The sequence below is a fragment of the Corvus moneduloides genome, chromosome 31, assembly GCF_009650955.1.
Source record: "Corvus moneduloides isolate bCorMon1 chromosome 31, bCorMon1.pri, whole genome shotgun sequence".
NCBI classification, from domain to species: Eukaryota; Metazoa; Chordata; class Aves; order Passeriformes; family Corvidae; genus Corvus; species Corvus moneduloides.
Window position 1 is genome coordinate 1,194,379 of NC_045506.1, and position 23,079 is coordinate 1,217,457.

The following is a 23,079-nucleotide window of genomic DNA, read 5'->3' on the forward strand; positions in this document are numbered from 1 at the left end:
GAAATAGGTCAAAAACTCATGCGCCGTTAATTCTGTGCGGGAGTTTTTTGAGGTTCCGGGTTTTCCGGTGCTCGGAACATTCAGACTGAAACCTGGGGGGCGGCTTCGTGCTCAAAACACCTTTTTTTTTTTTTTTTTTTTTTTTTTTTTTTTTTTTTAATTAATCTGGGGCTAAGGTTGATTTATCGGGGGGCGAGGCGTTCGGAGAGTTGGGATGGATCAACATCCCCCTTTCCAAGTGGTTTCCCTCCTTGATTAACCGGGTGTAATCACCGTGAATTCTCGCCGGGCGTGGGCTCAAGAGGGAGCTGGAGGCTCGGGTTTAACAGACAAGGAGAGATTTGCTCAGTGCCAGAGGAAAAGAAAATCAGTAATCCAAGGTTTTCTGTGGGATTTTGCTCAACCGCTTCAAGGTGCAGGTAGATCCAGGGCTGGGAGCAACCTGCCTCCTTTTCGCACAGTTTCAGGGGAAAAAATACCTAAATAAAAAGTTTCTTAAAATCTAATTTTTTTTTTTTTAATCCAAATTTAAAAATCCGATTTTTTTTTTTTTTTTAATCAGAATGTTAAGAAATCCAAATTTTTAAAAATCCCTCACCGGGCTGTGGATCCCAGGAATCCCACCCGGAGCAGAGGTTTAGGACCAGCCGGGGGGCCGAACCAGGAGGATTTTGGCCGTCGCCTACCTCTCCATCCCCACCCCCCTGGGCTCCGCGTCCCCCCACCCGCGAGGGGCAGGAAGGCAACGCCTTCCCCCGTCCGGGAGAAAATGAAAGCGGCTGCTCCTGCATCCCCCGTGGCCCCATGGACGCGCCGAGCGCTCGGGACGCGCTCCCGGGGGAGGCCTCCTGCCCCATTTGCCTGGAATATTTCCGGGACCCCGTGTCCATCCACTGCGGCCACCACTTCTGCCGCTCGTGCATCGAGCGCTGCTGGGAATGGCCCACGGCGGGGTTCGCGTGCCCGCGGTGCCGGGACACGGCCCCGGAGCGGAGCCTCCGCCCGAGCCGGGAGCTGGCGCGGGTGCTGGAGATCGCTCGGCGGCTGAGCCGCGGGGAAGCCCTGGGAACTGGGGAGGAGGAGGAGGAAGGATGCCAGAAGCATCGGGAGCCCCTGGAGGTTTTCTGCAAGGAGGACGGGGCTCTACTGTGCGCGATCTGCCGCGAGTCCCGCGCGCACCGCTCCCACACCGTGCTCCCGGTGCCGGAGGTTGTCCGGGAATACCAGGTAAAGGCAGGGTTTCCCATCCAGGAGCCGGGCCAGGGCAGAAATGTCCCCACGGATTTGCCTCCCCTGTGCCCAGCCCGTTTCAAGGGGACAGGACACTCTCCGGTGCTTCTGCTCTCTCTGCTCTCCTCCGAGCCTGGAGGGATCCGGGTCTTCATCCTCTTCCCTGCTGCGGAATTGCAGCCTCTGTCCAGCTCCAGCGCTTAGCGGATACCTGCCAATCCCTAAATCAGCAGGAACGTGGACAATAAGAGCGGGAATGTTTTCCTGGACAGGGAGGAGAAATGGAACTCCGCACTCCAACCCCCTGCCCAGAGTGTGTTTCTGAAGTTGTCCCAATTTTCAGACAATTTTCCTCCCCTCAGGGACAAATCCAGGCTCAGCTGCAAACCCTGAAGGACGACAGAGACAAAATCCAGGAGTTCCGGGAGGCTGAAATGAGGAGGAGCTGGGAGTATTTGGTAAATGCTTTAGAGCAGAAGGGTGGGGGAGTGGGTGTCTCCCGATGGATGTAGAGGGGCGAGGTCGTCCCTGGAGCTGGGGTTCCTCTCCAGAGAGGGGCTTTGACTCCCCCTTCCCACCCAGCTCCTTGTGTCCCATCCCGCAGGAGAAGACCGAAGTCGAGCGGCAGCGGATTCTCTCCCAGTTCCAGGGGCTGCACCTCTCCCTGGAGGAGCATTCCCGTCACCTCCTGGCTCGGCTGGGGGACCTGGAGAGGGACATCGGGAAGGTGCAGGAGGAAAACGTGACGAGCCTGACGAAGGAGATCTCCCGGCTGGATGCCCGCATCCAGGAGCTGGAGGAGAAGTGCCGGCAACCAGCCAGGACCTTCCTGCAGGTGACGAGGGATAACAGGATGGAGCCACAGGGTCCAGCGGGGTTTGGAGCAACCCAGTCCCGTGGGATCACGGCAGGGGGTGGAACGTGGTGGTCTCTGGGGGTCCCTTCAACCCAAACCATTCTGCGGTGCAGCCGTGCCCTGCTCCAGACCCAAATCTGGTGCCTCAGCAGTTTTCCCGCTGGTTGGACCCGATGGGCCTAGAAAATCTCTTCCAGTGTGTTTCCATGATTCTGTGTGATTCCGTGACTCACCGAGTCCCATCTCCCTTCTCTCCCTTCCAGGATATCAATGGCACCTTGAGCAGGTAAGGACGGGGCTTCCTGAGCTCCTCCTCCCACCCCGGGCTGGGATTGGGGGTTGGATCCTGTGTTTGGCCTCACTTAGAGACCAAAGTGTTTGGTTTTGTGGCCAAATCCCTGAGCAAAGGGCTCTGAGCCCGTCCCTAAAGGCTCCTCTGTGGGTGTGCACAGAGAATTCCTCGGACTCCCTCAGGGGTGGATTCTCAACCTCTTCCTTCCGTCCTTCTCCAGGCTTGTAAAGGAAAACCTCCAGCTGCCCCTGTCGCCTCTTCCAGAGCTGGAAAAGAAAATTCATCACTTCAGGGAGGAAAATACTCTCCTGGAGGAGACTCTGAGGAGCTTCCAAGGTATTGGGAGCAGGCTGGGAGATGAAGCGATGAATTTCATTGATTTTATTATATATATTAATTGCAGTTATTGTATCTATTATATATGTTTATGTTTATTACATGATTATTATATAATTATTACGTATACGTGCAATCATTATATTTCTTTACTTAGAGTATATGCTGTATTTTATTGCGATTATTTTTATTGCTATTTTTTTTATTGCAATTATTTTTTGATTGCAAACCTGTTTTATCACAATTCCGGTCGTCATTCTCGGCGTGGCAGAACAGCCTCCCCACATTCCCGTTCCCACTGATCCTCGCATTTTATATCAATCCCTGTCTCCCTTTTTTCAGACATCCTGATGTTTGAGCTGCCAGAGAAAAGTAAGTCCTGGGATGCGGGATGAGGGGTGGGCCACGAGCTGGGTGGGAGATGCCGAACAAACGACGGGAAATGAGGGAAAAGCCCCGCGGGGAGCCGGGGAATCCTCACCGCGAGGATCATCCCCGCGGGACGAGGGGAGGCGGGATCCATGGAATCCCCTCTGGCGCAGTGACGGTGACGCTGGACCCCAGCACGGCTCACCCCCGGCTCCTCGTGGCGCCCGACGGGAGCAGCGTCAGCTGGGAAAGCGCCCGGGACCCTCCCGGGGACGGACCCGGCACCGACGCTCCCGCGGACGGACCCGGACCCGGCACCGACCCCTCCGTGCTGGGCCGCGAGGGCGTCACGGCCGGGAGGCGCTGCTGGGACGTGCAGGTGGCACCCGCGGGGTCCTGGGCCCTGGGGGTGGCCAGGGAGACCCCCGGGAGCGGGGGAGAGACCCCCGGGAGCGCCGAGTGGGAGCTCTGGTCCATGGGGCTCTGCCAGGGCGAGTTCTGGGCTCTCACCTCCCTGGAGCGCATCCCGCTGTTCCCGATCCGCGCGCCCAGGAGGGTGCGGGTGGCCCTGGACTACGAGAGGGGCCAGGTGGCTTTTTTTGATGCTGATAAGAGGAGTCTGATCTTCGCCTTCCCGGCGGCCTCCTTCAAGGGGCAGAGCGTCCACCCTTGGTTCCTGGTGTGGGGCGAGGGCTCCCGGATCACCTTGTGCCCCTGAGCTTCCCCAAACTGCAAGGTTTATCACCCATTCCCAGCACCTCAGGGGACTTGTGTCTGCTGAAGTCTCTCTTTCCACCCTCAGCGACGCTGAGTATCCCTCGGGGTTGCTGTCCCGAGTTGTCACCCCCAAATCTGGTGGCTGAAAACGGAGCCACGTCTTTCCCACCCCATCCTGCACCATCCCAATCCCTCTCCTCTCCTCTCCTCTCTCCTCTCCTCTCCTCTCCTCTCCTCTCCTCTCCTCTCCTCTCCTCTCCTCTCCTCTCCTCTCCTCTCCTCTCCTCTCCTCTCCTCTCCTCTCCTCTCCTCTCCTCTCCTCTCCTCTCCTCTCCTCTCCTCTCCTCTCCTCTCCTCTCCTCTCCTCTCCTCTCGCTTTGGATGAAGTAAAAACATGTTTTAACTTCTTCTCTGTTTGGTGTTTGCTGCTCCTGGGTGCCAAGATCAAGATGGAATTTTAATTAAACCCTTTTCCTGGTGTTTGCACCCTGGAAGAGCCACAAGCCCCATGCAGGTGGCCCAGGGACTGTCCCTGTCCCTTCTCCCTGGAAGTACCACTGCCGGCAGTCGGGAAGGACACGGAGTGGGAAATCACATCCTTTTTTATTATTAATGATATAAATCATGGAACCCACAGAACTGGTCACCACGGGGACCTTTTCCAGGGAGACAACAGCTGCTTTAGGGCAATTCCACCCATTGGAGGTTGGGGAAAAGGCTAAAAAAATGTAATTTGTAGCCCTTGGCTTGGAGGTGACCAGCTCAGATGGGGTCATCTACAGCCAGTCAGGCAAGCCTTGGGAAATTTTGCCTTTCCATCCCAATTTCTCCCATTTTCCCACTGTTTCCCATTTCTCTGCCTCAGGGTCCCTTCTCCACAGCTTCTTCCCTCTCTTTGCCTTGTTTTTCCCAGGTTTCTCCCTTCTCCCGGCAGAGAAGGAAACACAAACTTCCCCCAGGGTCTGCTCCAGTTGCCCCCCGAGGCTGTGAAAAGTGGGGGACACTTTTCCCTCAAGGACACAGCCGGAGCCTGGACCTGGCCCCCACCACCCAGAGCCAGGGCCGGACCCTCTCCCCGGCGAAGGACACGCGGGAAAAGATGAACAGGAGCCCCCCGTCCTCGGCGTCAAAAAACGCCACAGTCCCCCCGCCGCAGTCCAGGTGGATGCTGACCCTGCGGGGCAGCCACCTCAGGGCCACCAGGGTCACCTTGCGGGCGGTCAGGGCCCGGATCTGCCCCCCCCACTTCTCCAGGCCCCAGATCCCGCCCTGGGGGCCGAGGCTGAGCCGCCCCTTCCTCCGCACGGATTCCCGGGCCACCCCCACGGCCCAGTCGCCGCCGTCCCCGACGTCCACATCCCAGCAGTGCCGCCCGGCCACGAAGCCCTGGTGGCCCAGCACGAAGGGCCAGTAGTCGAAGCGCTCTGGGTTGTCTGGGAGGTCGCAGTGTCCGGCTCCACGCCAAACGCTCTTCCCGTCCTCAGACAGGACGAGGTCGGGATGAGCCGTGTCAGGGTCCAGGGTCACGCTGGCTGTGGGGGGACAGAACCAGGGGTGGGGACCAGGCTTCGTTTGGCATCTGAGGGTCTCAGATCCCTTCTCTTGGATCACCTGGGAGAAGCACCAAGAAATCTCCCAGAACTGGGGAAAACCCTCCCAGGCCATGGTGTTCCTGGGATATCTGAGTTGGAAGAGCCACACAAGGGTCACTGAGTCCAACTCTCAGCCCTGCACGAGACAACCCCAAGAGCCACCCCATGATTTGATGGGAAGTGTTGTCCTTGAAGCAGAAAAAGCTGGGTTTTGCCCCAGAAAATCGAAAGAAAAGCCACAGCAATGGTGGTGCAGGAATCCCTGTGGATTTGAGGCTAAAAATAAGGGAGGGAAGAAGAGGAAGGGAAGAGGTGATGTGGGAGGAAAATGAGCAGAGTCTGCAGCAGCCGTGGGACAAGACCCGGCTGGCTGGGCTGAAATAAAAAAAAACTAATGAAAAACCTCCTTGGGTCACCCTGATTTTCAAATTATCTTTTTTTTTTTTTTTTTTTTTTGTACCAGGAAAAGCCCTTTGCCCTTCCTCTCCTCCATCTCCAGGTTCTCCCTGCAACATTTCTGGTCCCAGTTTATATCCGGGATGGGAGAAGGGCAGCTCAGCTCTTCCAGCTCTCCCAAATTATGACTTAAATCTATTTTTGTTCTCCTTCTGGGTACCTTGGAGCTTCCTCAGGGTTTCCTTCAGGGCACTGCTCCTCCACGAGAAGTGACAAACTCGCTCTTCTGGCCCCGGAGCCGTATCCAGGGGCAGCTGGAAAGTCACTTTCCCACACCTGGGATAAAAAAAATGAACCCAATAAAAAACGCCCTCACACTTCTCAGAACAACCACAGAGGCTTCAGGAGCCACAAGGAATGAAGGATGGTGTTGTTGGAATATTGGGTTTTAATTTCCCCCCTCCCTTGGAAGTCCAGGATATCAAAGGCCAAATTTCCCTGTCGGATTAATCTCTTTTTCTTTGTTTCTAAATCTTATTTTATGAGGAAAGAAGGAATTTTTGGGAAGGACTTGGCTGCAGAGATGAGCCAAGATTTTAAATTAGAGCCAACAGGGAGGTGATTTTGAGATCAAATCTCTGTGGATTAGTGCATCCCAAAAGTGATGAAGGACCAAAAATTCTCCTCCCTGGAGCCGAGGATTTGCCTCAAGCGGCACCGGCAAGTTCCCTCCTCCATTTCCTCTTGGGAAAACTCATGGAAAAGCTTTTCAGGGAGGCCACAAACCTGCTGATGGAACTTTTCGCATCCTGGGGGAAGAGAGAAAGGAAAGACAGCTCAGCGTGAGATCCCTCAAATCACAGCAAAGGGAATTATTCGGAAACACAGGGAACCACCAGCCTTCCCACAGGGATTTAATCCCCTTTTCCCCATCCTTCCAGGCTCAAACCTCCCTCTCCCCATCCCCTTGGGGCTTTCAGCTCTCCAGGGGGAACAGGAGCGAGCGGGAACCAGGAGAACCCCAATTATTAACGCAGTGATCTTCCCTCTGATTTTCCCTCAAAACAGAATTCCCTCACCAGCTGCTGATTCTTCTCTTCCTGCCGCTGTGCCGGGGTGTCCAGGTGGGAAATCTCCGCGGGTTTTTTTGCCTGCCTCTTCTCCAGCTCATTTTTCAGGTCTTCCAGCTGTGGGAGCGAGAGGAGCTCAGGTTCCCCCCGGAACCTGCGGCCCCAAATCCAAGCGGGGTTTTTAATTGACAAAGGAAAAGTGGGGTGGGAAATACCCCGAGGAACTCACGGAAAGGCATTTCCCACGGGACAACACCTCTGGATTCAAATCCTGACTCATTTTCCTTGAATTCCTGGGGAAATCTCTGTCGGGGACTGGAGGGGATGGGGAGGGGGAGGTTGGGGTGCGAGGGGGTGTGGGGAAAATTCAAACCTGATGCAACCAAGAAACTCCATCCATGATTGGATTCTTCTCCATCAATTTACTGGGAAGTTTGGGAATATCGCAGCTCCCTGCCCAAATTTGGCCAAATTCTGCCCAAATCCGCTGCGGTAACAGCGTCTTTCCTCCCAAAGGAATGTTCCCGAGCTCGGTGTGTCCCTAAATGTTCCCGAAGGTCAGCAGGTGGCACCTACCAGGTCCTCCAGTTTCCCGCACTCCAGGGCAGCTGTCCTTCCTCGGAGTCCTCCTCTCCTCGCTCAGGAAGCCGAATCCCCGCTGGAATTGTTCCCAAGGGATCTAAACCGCGCTCGGTTTATCCCTTTGACGGTCCTTCCTTTCCCTGTTCCTTCCCCGTCCCGGGTGAATCCGTGGAACGACTGGGCTGAGCCTGCGCGTCAGGTCTCCCCCCACCTCTCCTGTTTTTCCCTCATCAGAATTCAAGGATTTTATCCCTGGAGCTGCCGCCCCGGGGAGCTGCCACCCTGCTCCTTTTGCACTAAAACCATCCACCTCCCCGAAAAACCCTGGAGACACTGGATGTCCAGGTTCCCAGGTGGGCGAGGAACTCCCAGGGCTTGGAGGGACCACGGATGGGGAAAAACCAAGGAAAAATGGAGGGAAAAGCCCAACCAGAACCTTGAGGGCATTGGCAGAGAGACACAAATTGGGGTCCGGGACACCCTGTCACCTCCATCCCTGTGGCCAAGTCCTGGCTCTGAGCTCACCGGGAAACTCCTCCAGGGAATTTTTCACCCTCTGCTCCTCCATTAAGCTCCGTGGGTAAATTCGTGTTTATTTTAATGGAATTTTTAGTGGCAGGATCTCTGCCACCCAGCGCAGGGGCGCAAAGCCCGGGCAGGATTGGAGAGGCAAATCTCAATTCCAGTACAAGTTTCCCATCGAGAAGAGCCGTGGAGGAGTCGCTGGCGGTGCGAACGGCAGAACTGGGAGCAAACACCCCAAAAACGCTTCCAGGGAAGTTTCGGCAGAAGGGAAGGGAGTGGATCCCGGTGAGACACCGGCAGAGCCTCGGGCTCGGCTCCTTCGTCTTGGAATAGGGAATCAGGTGGGGGAAGAAGTCGGCAGAGCCTGGAAAACCAGCCGGGATGGGAACTGCTTTGCATCGCCCCGGAGAGAAGGGACGCCCTGGGTGGAGATCAGAGACAGGGAGGGATCCTGAGGAGTCAGGGCAGAGAGATCCTCGCCCCGAAGGATGCAGAGCATTGCCGGGACACGGCGTTTGTGCCGTGGGTTCCCAGGAAGTGCCTCCGGGAGGATCCCGGTGGGACCGGGGGTGGTCCCCGGTGGGACCCGTGGGGATGGGGAAGGGGCTCCGTCACGGGGTCTCCACTCATCCCGTGCCTGTTATTCCGAGCCCAGCGTCACTCCCGGTTCCTCTTCTCGGTTCCGAAATTAATAACGGGGCTGTTTCGGTGCCGCCGCTTCCTCTTTTGGGTTTCCTCGGAAGAAAGTCGCGCGTTTTTGAGGAAATCGATGTCGCTGAAAGCGGCAAGAGGTGTCAGAGGTCCTGTCCTGCCTCTGCCCTTCCCGGCTCTACGGACTGAGGAGCAGCCAGTTGGCACCACCCACCCTGGAATTGATCCCACCTCGTCCCTCCCAAAGGCCAGCACGGGGGGACAGCCTTTTTTTGGGAGCAATAATGTGGAAAATTGGATTTCAGGAGGGTTTTTGTCCCTCCACGGTCTGTGTGAAAGGCTGGGGAGGGGAAGCTCAGCGAGGTGTCCCCATCCCGTGCGGATTTTCCTAACTTATCACCCAGAGGCTCAGAAATCCAAATGAACACAATTCCTGGAGGGGCAGGGAGGGGAGGGTGCAAGCCAAAATGTTCTTTTATTGGAAAGAAGCGTCAGGAATGTGGACAGAGGTGGGGAGCAGCCCCCAGACCGAGGGGTAAAGGGTCCAAGACACACTCTGGACAAAAAGCACTTTGGGAAGAGAGAAACCCGGGAGGATTCATCCCGCCAAGGGCACAACAAGGTAAAACCCCACACACTGAAACGGGCTCTCCACCCTCAAGGCTCCTCCTGGCGCGGCCACTCCGCCACGGGCCGCTCCCTGGGCCATCCCAGAGCTCCCGACGGACACAGGAGCGGCGAATTCCCGCGGCATCACTCGGGACACAGCCGACAGCCGCCTCAGGGACAGATCCGCAGCGAGAACCCGAACCCCACCCAGTCCAGAGGGGACATGAACCGCCCGGCCACCCCCCGGTCCTCGCAGCGGGGGCTCCGCGTCACCTCCAGCAGCCGCGCCCCCATCCCCATCTTGAACCAGGGCAGGACCCTCTCCCCGTTGAAGGCGGCCCGGGTGTATTCCAGGATGGGAATGTCGTCGCCGGCGCTGAAAAAAGCCACCCGACGCCCCTCGTAGTCCAGGGAAACGCGGAGCCGCCGGGGCGGGGGGTGCAGGCGGAGGTTGGCGCGGGGGGAGGTCAGGGAATGGAACGCTTCCAGCGCCCACACCCCCTCCTTGGGGGTGAGGCTCAGGGGGCCCCTCCTGCGCGCGGACTCCCGGACCACGCCCAGCGCCCAGACCCCGCCCTGCCCCACCTCCACCTCCCAAAAATGCCGCCCCGAGGCGAAGCCCCCCCGCGCCAACACGCAGGGCTCGAAGTCGAAGCGCTCGGGGTGGTCCGGAACGTCCCTCGGCACCAGCTGCCCCCGCACTTCTTTTCCGTCCTCGGAGAGCTGCAGGTTGGGATGAGCCGTGGATGGGTCCAGGGTGACGTTGGCTGCGGGATAAGGGAGCTTTAGAGGGGAGTCGGGGACGATGGAGATGCTCCTGTCCCTCCCAGCACCTGGACCGGCCCCGTTCTTCCACTTCCTGCGGCTCTGGAGGGTCACGGGTGGGTGGGGGGGGGCCAGGGAAAGGGAAGCAGAAGTGCTCTTTCTGGGATCTTTGGGACGTATCTCAGGCCCTGGACACAGCAGGAGCATCAACATCAGGACCCCCACTCTTCCCGCAGCGGGAGTGGCACTGGTTTTCCCATGGGAACCTTTCCCACAAGCCCAAATGCCCCATTTCCTCCCACCGACTCACCCGGCTCCTGCAGCTGGAACATGAGGCTGTCTGAGAAGAGAGATGTCACAGACTCAGGGTCGGACAATACCTTCATCCCATGGGATGGACCCCCTGGCCAAGCAAAAATCATCCCCAAGGATTTGTCCACATGGATTTATCCCCTCTCTATCCTCTCCCTGGATTTGCACCCACGTGGGATTAGATTCTCCCACCGGTGACCCCTAATCCACTTTTCAGGTGAGGCCTGGCAGAAGAAACTCCTTTGCTGCGCTGATTTTTCCCTTCTCTCCACTTCCCGACTGTTTTTGCCCCAGGAAAACCCTCAGGGAAAACCTCAGGGTCCTTCCCTGGGTGAACAGTTCCTGGATATCCCACACAAGGACCTCCCCATTCCTCGTGGATCTCACACACAAAGACTCCGTTGCTCCCAGATATCCCACAAAATAACCCCATTTCTCCCACATATCCCACACAAGGACCCCGTTGCTCCCGGATCTCACTTCCAGGGACACCATTCCTTCTGGATTCCCACACCAGGCCCCCTGCCCCCTCCGAATCCCGCTCAGCACCTTGGCATCTCCTCAAGGTGCCCCTCACCAGGATGTTCCTCTGGACAAAATCCTCGAGGCTCCTCTCCAGGTCAGAGGAAATCTCGGCCGGGGGGTGGAACTTCATCCTCTCGCAGCTGCAAAGAGGCCAAAAAAGGGGCAAACCCCCCCAACCTGATGGTTCATTTTATTCTCATTAAATATCCCCGGGGCCGTTACGGGATGGGCTGAGGCTGTTTATCCGCAGAGCAAATCCAACCCCTTTTTCCCTGCCCTTCCTGGGCAGTTTCCTTCCCCCAGACCCAAATTCCTGAGCCCGAAGCAGCGCAGTGGGAAGTTGAGCTGCTGGAGGGAAATCTTGACCTCGGGATTCACCTGGATGGCCCTAGAGGTGCAAGAAGGGAGAGGGAGCTGCATTACCTGTCCAGGAGCTGTCGGATGTCCTAAAGGTGGGAAGAGAGAGGAGATGGTTGGAGAGGAGGAACAAGTTGTGTTCCTTCAAATCATGGGATCAAAGAATTCTAGCCTGGTTTGGCTTGGAGGGACTTTAAAAACCATCCTAATCCACACCCAATCCGCTTCCCAGAGGTGTCCAAGCCCTGTCCCACCTGGGACATTCCCAGGGCTGTGGCAGTGACACCAGGGGAGCTCCCGTGGGGATAATTTGGGCTCCTGGGTCTTGGATTTTGCTTTTTCCCCCTTTTCCCCCCCCCAGTCCAAGCACTCTGGGCTCTCACCTGCAGGAAGTGGCTCGGGGGCTGCTGGAATTTCCCCTCCATCTCCCAGATGAGGGTGTCCAGCTGGGATAACTCCTCCGAAACCTTGGCCAGAGCCTCGTCCTGGGCTCGGCCGATGGCCCTGTCCAGGTCCCCGAGCTGGACCAGGAGGAGACGCTCCTGCTCCTCCAGGAACCGCCGCAATTCCTGGAATTCCCACACCATCCGCTGCCCCTCGCTCCTGGTTTTGTCCTGCCGGGAGCGGCGGTGAGGGCAGGGGATGGGAAAAGGGCCGAGATCCCTCCCTTCCCCTCCCAGCTCTGCGTTATCTCCCCAGCGCAGCCTCTGGTGAACCCCGGCAGATAAACATGGAGCCCAACGCTCCGTGAGCCAGGTCCAGGAGATTTGGCCTCAAAACACTACTGGGGTAGAGGGAGAGATCCAAAACTGGCCCCCCCCTCGGGATCCAAATAGGCCCCCGACCCCCCAACCCTCCCAGCTTCTCTCGGGGGCTCCCACCAGGTGCAAACTCCTCCGGCCGCTGGATTTTTGGCTTTCCAGGTATTTTTCTCTCTCCTCCTTCAGAGCCTGGAGGCAGCTTTGGATCTGCTCCTGCAGGGAAATAAAAGGTGAGCTCGGAGGGGCTGAAAAAAGTCTATTTTCCCACTAAAATTTCCTCTGTCCCTCGTCTGAGATGGGAGAGGCTTTGCCAGCGAGGAGCTGAGCCCGAGCCAACCCCGCATCCAGGGAGGGCTGGGAGCCCCAGATAAGAGAGATTTCCCCCCAAAACACCACTCCTTGCCTCCGGAAATTTGGGTTCTGGGATAAAGATCTCCGTCTTTAACCCCAGGTGGATTTATTTAGTGGGTGCTTCTATCTACAAGAACTGGTGTTGGTTTATAACATCCTATGTTTATATAAGCTTTTCAAAAAGTCTTTTTGGAGGGGAAGAGAGAAGGAGCATAAAAAGGGGGAGGAAAGTGATTTCTAAGTGTTTATAACTAAACAAAAGTAATTTCTATTTATTTGAAATGAAAGAAACAGCGAAGATGCCCTTGAGAGCGGATTAAAAACACCCGAAAAAAAAGCATTTTGAGGAGTTTTCACACACTTTGGGTACCGAAATCACCACCAAGGAACTTAAACCTGGCGATCCCCGCTCCCCACGAGAGTTCCAGAGCATTTTTCCCCCCAGAAAGCCGCTCTCCACGGGCTGTGCGGGTGTTACCTTGTACTCCTGGGCGGCTTCCTCGGCGGGCACGACGCGGTGGAGCCAATGGGCGCGGGAGCGGCTGCACACGAGGCACAGCAGGGCCCGCTCCTCCCGGCAGAAGAGCTGCAGCGGCTCCCGGTGCCGCCTGCAGAGGGTCCCCGGGACCCCCGGGAGCAGCCCCCGGGCAATGTCAGCGACGTGTCCCAGCTCCCGGCTGGGCCGCAGGCCCCGCTCCGGGGCCACGTTCCGGCAGCGCGGGCAGCAGAACGAGCCCCGGGAGCTCTCCCAGCAGCGCTCGATGCAGCCCCGGCAGAAGTTGTGGCCGCACGGGACGGACACAGGGTCCTGGAAGAGCTCGAGGCACACGGGACACGAGGCCTCGGCGCGGAGCTGCTCGGCCAGGCTGGGCTCCGCCATGGAGGAGGAGGAGGAGGAGGAGGATGTGCTTCCTCCGCCTTGGATGTCGGGTGGTTGGGAGTTGCTGCCTGGGAGGGATGGAGAGGAGCGGGTAAAGGGAGAGGAGGGGGTGCTTCCTCCTCTCCTCCTCCTCCTCTTTGTTTCCTCCTCTCCTCCTCACCTCTTCCTCCTCACCACTTCCTCCTCACCACATCCTCATGCTCCTCCTATCCTCTTCTTCCTCCTTGATTTTTCCTTCTTGCTTCCTCCTCCTCCTCCTCCTTGCTTCCTTCTCGCCTCCTCCTCTTCCTCCGTCTCACCCCTCCTTTATTCTTCTTCCTCTTTTTCCTCTTCTTCTTCTTTCCTCCTCTTCTTCTTCCCTTCTCTTCTTCTTCCTCCTCCTCCTCCTCGGTGCCTCTGAAGGAGCAGATGTGGGGGAGCTGATAAGGCCGGAGCCAGGGCAGGGCTGGAGCAGCGACGGCGGAGAAATCACGTGAAATTGGGGTGGGAAAACTGAAATAGAGGGGGAAATGAGATGCGGGGGGAGGACTGGGATTAAAATATGTACCGGGAAAGTGATGGAGGAAAGGTTGGTTGGGGAAGGTATCGAGGGAAGAAGGGTTGAGATTAAACATATATATGAAGAAAAATGACGGAAGAAGGGCTGAGATGTGCTGAAAGTGTCAGAGTGAGGGGGAAAAGGGAGGGAGAGGAGGGAAAAGAGGAAAAGAGGTGTTTCTGCCCGGTTTCGAACCGGGGACCTTTCGCGTGTGAGGCGAACGTGATAACCACTACACTACAGAAACGCCGTGCTACGCTCCTCGCCCCGCCGCGCTACGGCCGCGGCCCGCGCGCCGCTCCCGCGCCCCGCGGGGTCACCGGGGTCCCGCGGCCGAGGGAGGAGCTGGGGAGAACCGCAGAAAAGAGACATTTCGGGTAAAAAAAAGTACGTGCGAGGGCCCAGCGTGGGACTTGAACCGGTGGACCCGGGGTTCGAGTGCCCCGAGCTGCCGCTGAGCTGCGGCGGGAGCCCTGCAATGCCCCGCCTCCGGCCCCGCCCCACTCCGGTCCTCCAAGAGCAACGAGCTGCGTGGGTAGACAGACCCCAGAGAGGCCGTGGAGGGGTGACACCGCCCCCGTTGCGCGGCGACTGGAGCCATGTCCGGTCACGTTGCACAGAAGGGGCGGTGCCCGCACCGGAAGGCGGAAGTGCCGCGGCGCTTCCCGTCTGTGGCGGAGCCGCTGCCGGGCGAGCGCGGCCGGGGGGACCCGGCGGGCACCGGGCGGGACCCGGCGGGCACCGAGCGGCTCCTCCGGCACCGGCCGCGAGGGCTCGGGGGAGCACCGGCGCGGGCGGCGCGGGTAGCGGCGAGGCCCGGTGAGGCCTAGAGGGGCCCAGCCCGGCGGGGAGGGCCCGGGCCGGGGTGGACAGCGGCGGGCTTGAAGCCTCCGTCGGGGCCTCGCCGGGCTTTGGGATCTGTGCCGGGGCGGGGGAGACCGGAGCGGGGCAGGGGAGGGGGCGCCGCGGGAGCCCCGGGGTGGCGGGGGGCGGCTGAGCTGGGCCGGGGGCACCGCGGGGCCGGGCAGGAGCCGCGGGGGGGGCGCGGGAGCCCCGGAGGAGGAGGCGGAGGAGGAAGAGCGGCAGCAGGAGGGTCTCGCCCCCCGCCATGGCGGCCCCCGCGGCGCTGGGCGGCCCCGGCTCCCGGCCGGACCCGGTGGAAACGCTGCAGGAGGAGGCGATTTGCGCCATTTGCCTCGACTACTTCGCCGACCCGGTGTCCATCGGCTGCGGCCACAACTTCTGCCGCGGCTGCATCTCCCGGCTCTGGGCCCGCGGCGGCCCCGAGCCCCCCCCGGGCGGCTCTGAGGGCGGCTCCGAGCTGGAGGAGGATGAGGACGAGGACGAGCTGGAGGAAGACGAGCTGGATGTGGAGCAGGAGGAGGAGGAGGATGAGGCCGGTGTGGACGAGGAGGAAGATGACGACATGTGGGAGGAGGAGGAGGAGGAGGAAGCCGAGCTCTGGGAAGACCCCGCGGAGGACGAGGAGGAGGAGGAAGAGGAAGAAGCCACCGCGTGGGCAGGGGGCGCGCAGGGGGGGCTTTACTTCGGGGACGAGGACTTTGATGAGGACGTGATGGAGGAGGACGTGGAGGAGGAGGAGGAAGCGGAGGAAGAGGAGGAGGACGAGGAGGAGCAGCCGCCGCCCCCCGCGCCCCCCCGGCGCCCCCCGGTTTTCACGTGCCCCCAGTGCCGCAAGACGTTCCTGCAGCGCAGCTTCCGCCCCAACCTGCAGCTCGCCAACATGGTCCAGATCATCCGGCAGCTGCACCCGCGGCCCCAGCGCCCCGCGGGGCCTGGGCCCGGCCCGGCGGCGGCGCCCGGGGGCCCCCCCGAGCTGTGCGAGAAGCACCAAGAGCCGCTGAAGCTTTTCTGCGAGGTGGACGAGGCGGCGATCTGCGTGGTGTGCCGGGAGGCCCGCGGGCACAAACACCACAGCGTGGTGCCCCTGGACGAGGTGGTGCAGGACTGCAAGGTGGGGGCGGCTCAGGGGGAGTTCGGGAGTTTTTGTGGGGTTGGGGACGCAGGGGATCCACGGGGGACGCGGAGGGTTCCAGGGGCAGTACTGGAAGGGTCTGGCCGGACCAGTTCGGTGACGGGAGGGGGGAAAAAAGAGGGATTTGGGATATGGGACACTCTGGACACCCGAGTTTGGGAGGGGAAGGGCCAATTCCACCTTTTTTGGGAGGAAAACCAGCGAAAACACTCCAGGAGGCAGGAAAAGGGGGTGGGTTGGGGATGGATGAGGTGTCTGGGGGTCAGTTCCCAGCCTGGATGTGGCATTGGGGAGGGAAAGAAGACGAGGGGGATTTGTGAGACCAGGATTCCCCGGATCTGGGGTGCCTGAGCTCTTTCCCCTTCCCTCAGAACAAGCTCCAGAGCCACCTGGAGCCGCTCCGGAAGCAGCTGGATGCGGTGCTGAAGCAGAAATCCAGCGAGGAGGAGAAAATCTCAGTGCTGAGGGTGAGAACCGGCTGATCCCGAGGCCTTTTCCCCATTTTCTCACTTCCCAACTTTTACTCCACCAAAAACAATCAGTCCCAGGATGCTAAAATCCTGTTTTCTCGGCCTGAGGGATGGCTGAGGGGGGAGGTGGAGGATAAAAAAACTCCGTCAACTCCGATTTGATGGAATAAAGCTCCAACTAAACGCTAATTTACTGGAATTCCATCCCCATGCTCCCTTTCCCTTTGATACTTTAAAAACCTGCTTTATCCAGGACAGAATTCCCTGGTAGCCACCCCATTCCTAACCAAAACTCCTTAAAAACCTCCTCCTTTTCCTCACTTTCTTTAACCCACCCCCTTCCCTGGTCCCTGCGGCGTTCCGCGGCCGTGCTCGCGGCGTTCCCCGCGCAGATCCCGCGGTTCTTCCCGGCAGGAGCAGATGCAGGTGGAGATGCAGGAGCTGGAGGCGGATTTTGAGGTGCTGCACCGGTTCCTGGCGGGGGAGCAGGTGCTGCTGCTGCGGCAGCTGCAGGAGCGCCATGAGGCGCTGCTGGCGCGGCAGCGCCGGAACCTGGGAGCGCTGGAGGAGCGGAGCTCGGCCCTGCGCCGCCTCATCGCCGACGCCGAGGCCGCCGGCAGGCAGGACGGGCTGCAGCTGCTCAAGGTGGGGGGAAAACTGGGATTGGGGGGATGGGATGGGCTCCAGCAGCTCCAGGTCACTGGAGCTTCGTCCACCCCGTTCTTCGGGGGAAAAGGGATCCCTGGGATTGGGGTTTTTTATTCCCTCCCCCTGGGCTCCAGCTTCTCGAGGTCTTCAAAGGCTCTTCCCCACTGGAATCCCATGGGACCAGTCCAAGTCCTCATTAACTTTTTCCTATTTTTTTTATCCCCGTTTTGCACCCGGCGGCTCCTCCCAGGACATCAAAGGCACCTTCATCAGGTCAGTCATTCCCAGAGCCTCCTCAGGGTTTTCTGGGAAAACCCACCCCAGGAGCTTCTCCAGGATGGGTCAGGCTAGTGGGAATTCCTGGCAGGGACAGATGGGATTTTGGGGGTGATTTGGGATATCTGGGGGAGGAGGAAGGCTGGGAAGACACCTTGGAGCAGCTGAATTGCAATTTCCCCCTTTTTTTTCTCCCATTCCAGGTGTGAGAACATCAAATTCCAGGAACCCGAGATGGTGCCGGTGGATGTGGGGAAGAAGTTCCGGAATTGTTTCCTGCAGGATGTGGTGATGAGAAAGATGGAAAAGGTCTTCAGCAAAGTGCCCCAAGGTGGGGGTGGGGGAAAGGGAGAAAATTTGGGATTAAAGAAGTGAAAACTGGGGGGTTAAAGGAGTTGGAATTGAGGGTTGAAGGGGTAAAAATTAGTCATTTAAAGGAGTGAAAATTCTGGGGTTAGAGGGGTGGTGGGGTTAAAAGGCTGGAAACTGGGGGCTGAAGGGGTTGGAAATTGGAGGCTAAAGGGGTGAAAATTTGAAAGTTGAAGGAGTGGAAATTTGGGGTTAAAGGGATGGGAATTGGAAGTTGAAGAGGTGAGAATTGGGATTAAAAGGTGGAAAATTGGGGGTTGAAGGAGTGGAAATTTGGTGTTAAAGGGCTGGAAATCGTTGCTCCAACCCCCCACGTGCCACGACTCCCCCCCCAAACCCTTCAAACCCCCCTTCTCCAGACCCAACCCCTCAGAACCCCTCCCCTAAGCCCCCTCCCAACCCCCGCAGCCGATGTGACCCTGGACCCCTCCACGGCCCACCCGCGGCTCAGCCTGTCCCTGGACCGGCGCAGCGTCCGATTGTCCGAGCGGCGCCAGGAGCCCGCGGGCAGCGCCCGGCGCTCGGACGGCGACCTGTGCGTGCTGGGAGCGCCCGGCTTCAGCGCCGGCCGCCACTACTGGGAGGTGGAGGTGGGCGGCCGGCGCGGCTGGGCCGTGGGGGCTGCCCGCGAGACCACCCGGCACCGGCACAAGGGCGCGTCCGGCGGCTCCTCCCCGGCGCCCAAGCGGGAGATCTGGGCCGTGGGCACCAGCGGCAAGAAGTACCAGGCACTGACGGCCACAGAGCAGACGGCGCTGGCGCCCGGGGAGCAGCCGCGGCGCTTCGGGGTCTACCTGGACTACGAGCGGGGCCAGCTGTGCTTCTACAACGCCGAGAGCATGAGCCACATCCACACCTTCCACATCTGCTGCCGCGAGCGCGTCTTCCCCTTCTTCCGCATCCTGGCCAAGGGCACCCGCATCAAGATCTGCACCTGACGGGCCCGGCTGCCCCCACGGGGTGCAGGCGAAGGGGGGGCTGCACTCAGCTTCTCGCACCTGCTTCGCTCATGAGGTTCCTCCTCCTCCCCCTCCCACTGCTGCCGCTCCACCTGCGCCAGGATCCGGCGCTGCCGCCAGCGGAGCTGGGTCAGCTCGGGATGGGGAGGCCCCTTGGGAGTGGGGTTGGGGTGGGGATGGGGCAGGATCCACCTTGGAACTGAGGTTGGGTTGGGATGGGGCAGGATCGGCCCCTTTGGAGCCAGTTTTGGGTTGAATGGGGCAGGATCGGCCCCTTTGGAGCCAGTTTTGGGTTGAATGGGGCAGAACCCGCCCCTTTGCAGGTGATTTTGGTTTGGAATTGGGGTGGATTCCCCTTGGATCTGGTTCCCAGTTCAGTTCCTGGTGCTGGGAGCTGCTTCCTCCCTCTCCCAGCCATGTTCCAGTTGAATTTTGGGCCCTTCCCGGACCCCCGGGAGTTTTTCTGCGTTTGGGGCCAAATCCTCTGAGATTTCAAGCTCCCTCCTTTCCCAAAATCCGCATTTCTCAGTGCCTGGATTTTTTGGGATTCACCTGAGCCCTGCCAGCCCCAATGTTCCTGTTCTTCCCCTGCTGTTCTCCTGCTCCTCCCCTCCCTTTCCCTGCCATTTTTGGGGGAAAATCCTGGATTTTCCTCTCCCCTCTGGCACTTTACGGGGCCGGGAGGAGCCGCTTCCCCCCCCGCAGCTCTGGAGCTCCCCGAGTTGGGGATATTTATTTTTTCCCCCTTTTTATTTCCAGCCGGATCCTGTCCCACTCGGGAGCTCCCCCTGTCCTCCCCCTCACGTTTCCCTGGATTTTGGTGGATTTGGGAATTTCCTGTTGGCGTTACAGAGCTCGTTCGGGATATTTTTGGCTAAAATGAGAATTAAATGGAGATTTAGTTTTATGAAATGTCAATAATAAAGAATAAAGAAGTTGTATCCAAGGCTCCAGGTCATTGGATCCTGGGAAGAGCTATTTCCAGGATGAGTTTGGGGTAAATTACCCCAAAATCGGGGTCAGGGCCCCCCCCAACATCACCAAAACCAAGTGTGGGTCCAATCCCAGCTGCTTATTCCTCGTTCATTAATTAGGAACGACCTGGAGCTGCGTGTCCAGGTCCCAGCTCGCCCTTCTCTTCTGGAGTAACATCCAACAGCCAGGAGAAGGCCCCAAAAACACCCCAAACTGGTAAAAAATGGCACTTTGGGCCAAATTGGAGCTGCTGTGTGGCGTATTCCTCACTAACGAATATTCTAGAAATCCCCACAGCCTGGTGAGGTTTCTCATGTCTTACATTTAGCTGGTTTGGGGTTTTTTTTGAATTCAGGGTTTTTGCAGCACAGGAGGGTGAGGAACACCCCGAATTCCCATCCCAATGACGTCAGCGGCGTTCTCCTCCTTCCCGAGGTCTTGGCCCCACAGCCCTGGGTTTATCCCAGCAGGTGACACACGGTGACCCCAGCTCCATAAAGCGCCATTTATTGGTATTTTGTTTTAAAAACGTGGGACTCGGGCTCAGCGGGTGCCGATGGTCACCTGCCACACCCGCACCAGGTTGTCGGTGTAGCCAGCGAACAGGGTCTGGGGACAAGGACAGAGGTCACTCAGGGGTCACCCAGGTGGCCCCCAGGTCAATCCAAACCCCCCAGCCCCAGGTGTGGGAAGGGCAGGAGGGACCACCAGGTCCTTCCCGGGGCAGCTCCAGCTGCAGGGTCCCCAAACCCCCCCTGCCCAGGTGCCCCTGACCAAGTGAAGGGTTCCCAGGTGAGGGAAGGTCCCCTGCCCCAGTGAGGGTCCCCAGGGCCTCACCTGCCCGTCGGCCGACCAGGCCAGGGACGTGCACTGGGGCGGCTCCGCTTTGCTGCTGGTGCTGATCACCTCCTGCTTTAGCTCGTCCACGATGATCTTCCCTTCCAGGTCCTGCAGGACCAGAGAAGTGAGGAATGACCCAAGTCCCACTCGGATCCCACCTGGATCCCACCTGAGCCCGGGGCTGGCTCAGAAACAGCCTCTGGGTTTCCCCATGGAGCGGTCGGAGGCATCCGAGTGTTTCATCACAGCACGAGGGGGACCCGCCCCCCGTTCCCAGGGAGATCCCGGGGCGATCCCACAACCCCGGGGGTCATTCCCAGGAATTCCGTACCCAGATCTTGATGCTGGGCCCGGTGGCAGCGCAGAGCCAGTAGCGGTTGGGGCTGAAGCACAGGGCGTTGATGACGTCCCCCCCGTCCAGCGTGTACAGGTGCTTGCCCTCGTTGAGGTCCCACAGCATGGCCTGCCCGTCCTGGGGACACCATGGGGACACCGAGCTCCAGGAGGGCCCCACAGGGGACACAGAGCTCCAGAATGGTCTCAAGGAGCTCAGGAACAGCCCCAGGAGCTTCACGAGGGCTCCAGGAGGGTCCCAAGGAGCTCAAGAGTGTCCCCGTAAGCTCCAGGAGGGTCTGTGGGAGCTCCAGAAGATCTCAGGAGCATCCCCAAGAAGGTCCCAAGAACCTCCATGAAGATCCCGAGGACCATCGGGAAGATTCCCAGGAGCTCAGGAACGCCCCAGAACAATCCCCAGAAGCCCCAAGAGGTTCTCCTGGAGCGAGGCCTCCCCCCTCCCCACTCCAACCATGACCAATCCCAGGACCCCACAACAGGAACTGGGGCTGTGATGCAGCCCCGGGGTGTCCCTGTGTCCCCCAAACCATACCTTGCCCCCAGAGGCGCAGAGGGAGCCATCAGGGGACACGGTGACCGTGTTCAGGTACCCCGTGTGCCCGATGTGGTTCGTCTTCAGCTTGCAGTTGGCCAGGTTCCACACCTGGGGCGGGAGAAGCAGGATGAGCGGGGGCAAATCCCAGGGTCCCGGGGAGAAATCCCTCCAGGGGACCCCACGCTCACCTTGACCAGCTTGTCCCAGCCGCAGGACACGATGATGGGGTTGCTGCTGTTGGGGGAGAAGCGCACGCACGACACCCACTCCGAGTGGCTCTCGTCCTGCGGGGGAACGGCGCCGGTGGCAGGGCGGGAACGTGGCCGGAGCCCACCCAGGGCTCCTCCAATCAACGGGATTGGGGACTGCCCAGGGCTGGCCCCAACCCCCTGGGATCGGCGCAAAGCCCCCCCCAGCTCACCTGCACTGTGTACTTGCAGACCCCCAGCGTGTTCCAGAGCTTGATGGTCTTGTCCCGGGAGCCGGACACGATCTGCCGGTTGTCTGAGGAGAAGGCAACGCTCAGCACGTCCTTGGTGTGGCCCACGAAGCGCCGCGTGGTCGTCCCACTGCGGGAACGGCAACAGGGTCAGCATTCCCAGCAGGAATGGGGGGAAAAGCCCACAAACCAAGGGGGACCTCCAGGAGTGTGGGGGTAACCCAGAAACTAGGAGAAATATCCATACACTAGGAAAAATATCCAGGAACTGGGATGAAAAAAGACAGAATAATTTACTCAGTGATTGGGAATCGGATCAAAGGGGTTACAGGGAAGATGTGGGGATCGGGACAAGTTTGGATCCACGAATTCCGACCCTTTTCCAGCTGCACCCCCTGCAATGCAGCCCCGGGCACCCCAAAATCCAGCCTGACCCCTCCAGAGCTGCTTCCCCACGTCTCTCCCATCATCATTGCAGGACGTGTCGTCAGATCCCGCGGGATCGGCAGAATGTCGGGTGTAATCATCGGGAGAGGGACAGGGAGCAGCTCAAACACCCCACTCCCACCCTAAAATCCGGGATTTACCCAAATTCTGGGATGATCTGGCCCTGGTGAGATCCCAGGGCCACAAGGAGCTGTCCCAGACCTCCCAAACTTTCCGCCAGACCCCTCAAACTCACACGGTCAAATCCCAGAGCCGCAGGGAGCTGTCCCAGACCCTGAAACATCCCCCAAGCCCCTCCAAGGGCCCCCAAGCCCCCTCAAACTGACGTGGTGAGGTCCCAGAGGCGCAGGGTGCCATCCCAGGAGCCCGAGAGCGCGAACTGCCCGTCCGAGGAGATGACCACATCGCTGACAAAGTGTGAGTGGCCGCGCAGCGCCCGCTGCGGGATCCCGTAGTTGGTCTCATCACGGGTCAGCTTCCACATGATGATGGTCTTGTCTGCGGTGGGGACACACGGGGGTCACCCGAGGGACCCCCGGCCACCCCTGTCCAGCCCAGGAATGGGAGGACACAAATAAAGATAAATCCCAGCGAAGGTACGGGGAGATGCTGCTGCTTCTTCCTCGTCCTCATTCTGCTCCTGCTGCCCCAAATCCCTCCAGCGGAATTCTGGGGGGCTCCTAGCCCCTCACCTAACCCAGTAAGACCCTCCCCCCAGTTCTGTCCGTGGAGTTATCCAGACCCCCTGGAACCCCTGTGGACCCCCGCCCCCCAATTTCCCCGATGGTCTCCCCCACACCCCCTCCAGCCCTCCCCGATGGTCCCTCCCGGCGCGCACCGCGCGAGGCGGACAGGATCATGTCGGGGAACTGCGGGGTGGTGGCGATCTGGGTCACCCAGCCGTTGTGGCCCTTCAGGGTCCCGCGCAGGGTCATCTGCTCCGTCATGGCGGCGGCGAGCGGCGGCGGAGCCTGGCGGGGGCGGCGGGATGGCGGCGGATGCGCGGTGGCCTCAGCCCGGACCCGTCCGTCCCCTCAGGCCGGCGCGGGCAAAGAGA

At 59.5% G+C, this 23,079-nt stretch overlaps 4 protein-coding genes, 1 long non-coding RNA gene and 1 other non-coding gene across 12 annotated transcripts; 3 read left to right on the forward strand and 3 right to left on the reverse strand.

Moving 5' to 3' along the window:
- Positions 1-527: 527 nt before the first annotated feature.
- Positions 528-4,031, forward strand: LOC116436889 (zinc finger protein RFP-like). Of its 2 annotated transcripts, none has more exons than XM_032094323.1 (7): positions 528-1,227; positions 1,593-1,688; positions 1,835-2,065; positions 2,200-2,372; positions 2,599-2,714; positions 3,057-3,086; positions 3,257-4,031. In XM_032094323.1, exons 1-7 carry the CDS (start codon positions 805-807, stop codon positions 3,799-3,801), a joined length of 1,614 nt encoding a protein of 537 aa, XP_031950214.1. In that variant the 5' UTR covers positions 528-804; the 3' UTR covers positions 3,802-4,031. The 2 variants fall into 2 exon arrangements, with proteins under 2 accessions (XP_031950214.1, XP_031950215.1); XM_032094324.1 differs by having other exon boundaries at positions 529-1,227; positions 2,350-2,372.
- A 5,036-nt stretch (positions 4,032-9,067) lies between these two features.
- On the reverse strand, positions 9,068-13,429 carry LOC116436893 (E3 ubiquitin-protein ligase TRIM11-like). Of its 6 annotated transcripts, none has more exons than XM_032094329.1 (8): positions 13,351-13,429; positions 12,775-13,244; positions 12,066-12,158; positions 11,568-11,798; positions 11,251-11,273; positions 10,852-10,967; positions 10,301-10,393; positions 9,068-9,992 (listed from the first exon to the last, which is right to left on the reverse strand). In XM_032094329.1, exons 2-8 carry the CDS (start codon positions 13,174-13,176, stop codon positions 9,397-9,399), a joined length of 1,554 nt encoding a protein of 517 aa, XP_031950220.1. In that variant the 5' UTR covers positions 13,177-13,244; positions 13,351-13,429; the 3' UTR covers positions 9,068-9,396. The 6 variants fall into 6 exon arrangements, with proteins under 6 accessions (XP_031950220.1, XP_031950222.1, XP_031950223.1 ...); XM_032094331.1 differs by having other exon boundaries at positions 13,337-13,353; XM_032094332.1 differs by lacking the exon at positions 13,351-13,429 and having other exon boundaries at positions 11,568-11,753; positions 12,775-13,321.
- On the forward strand, positions 11,830-12,624 carry LOC116436959. Its single transcript, XR_004237128.1, has 2 exons — positions 11,830-12,175; positions 12,585-12,624. It is a non-coding gene; the product is annotated as an uncharacterized LOC116436959 (long non-coding RNA).
- Positions 13,430-13,888: 459 nt separating the features above from the next.
- On the reverse strand, positions 13,889-13,961 carry TRNAV-CAC. The gene has a single exon. It is a non-coding gene; the product is annotated as a tRNA-Val (tRNA).
- Positions 13,962-14,716: 755 nt separating this feature from the next.
- On the forward strand, positions 14,717-19,373 carry TRIM41 (tripartite motif containing 41). The gene is made up of 7 exons (XM_032094311.1): positions 14,717-15,689; positions 16,082-16,177; positions 16,595-16,825; positions 17,079-17,101; positions 17,308-17,435; positions 17,882-18,561; positions 19,192-19,373. Exons 1-6 carry the CDS (start codon positions 14,823-14,825, stop codon positions 18,409-18,411), a joined length of 1,875 nt encoding a protein of 624 aa, XP_031950202.1. The 5' UTR covers positions 14,717-14,822; the 3' UTR covers positions 18,412-18,561; positions 19,192-19,373.
- Positions 19,374-19,898: 525 nt separating this feature from the next.
- Positions 19,899-23,073, reverse strand: RACK1 (receptor for activated C kinase 1). Its single transcript, XM_032094363.1, has 8 exons — positions 22,861-23,073; positions 22,349-22,520; positions 21,558-21,705; positions 21,325-21,420; positions 21,134-21,244; positions 20,579-20,719; positions 20,245-20,355; positions 19,899-20,016 (listed from the first exon to the last, which is right to left on the reverse strand). The coding sequence occupies exons 1-8, from the start codon at positions 22,967-22,969 to the stop codon at positions 19,951-19,953; spliced, it is 954 nt and encodes a 317-aa protein (XP_031950254.1). The 5' UTR covers positions 22,970-23,073; the 3' UTR covers positions 19,899-19,950.
- Positions 23,074-23,079: the final 6 nt, after the last annotated feature.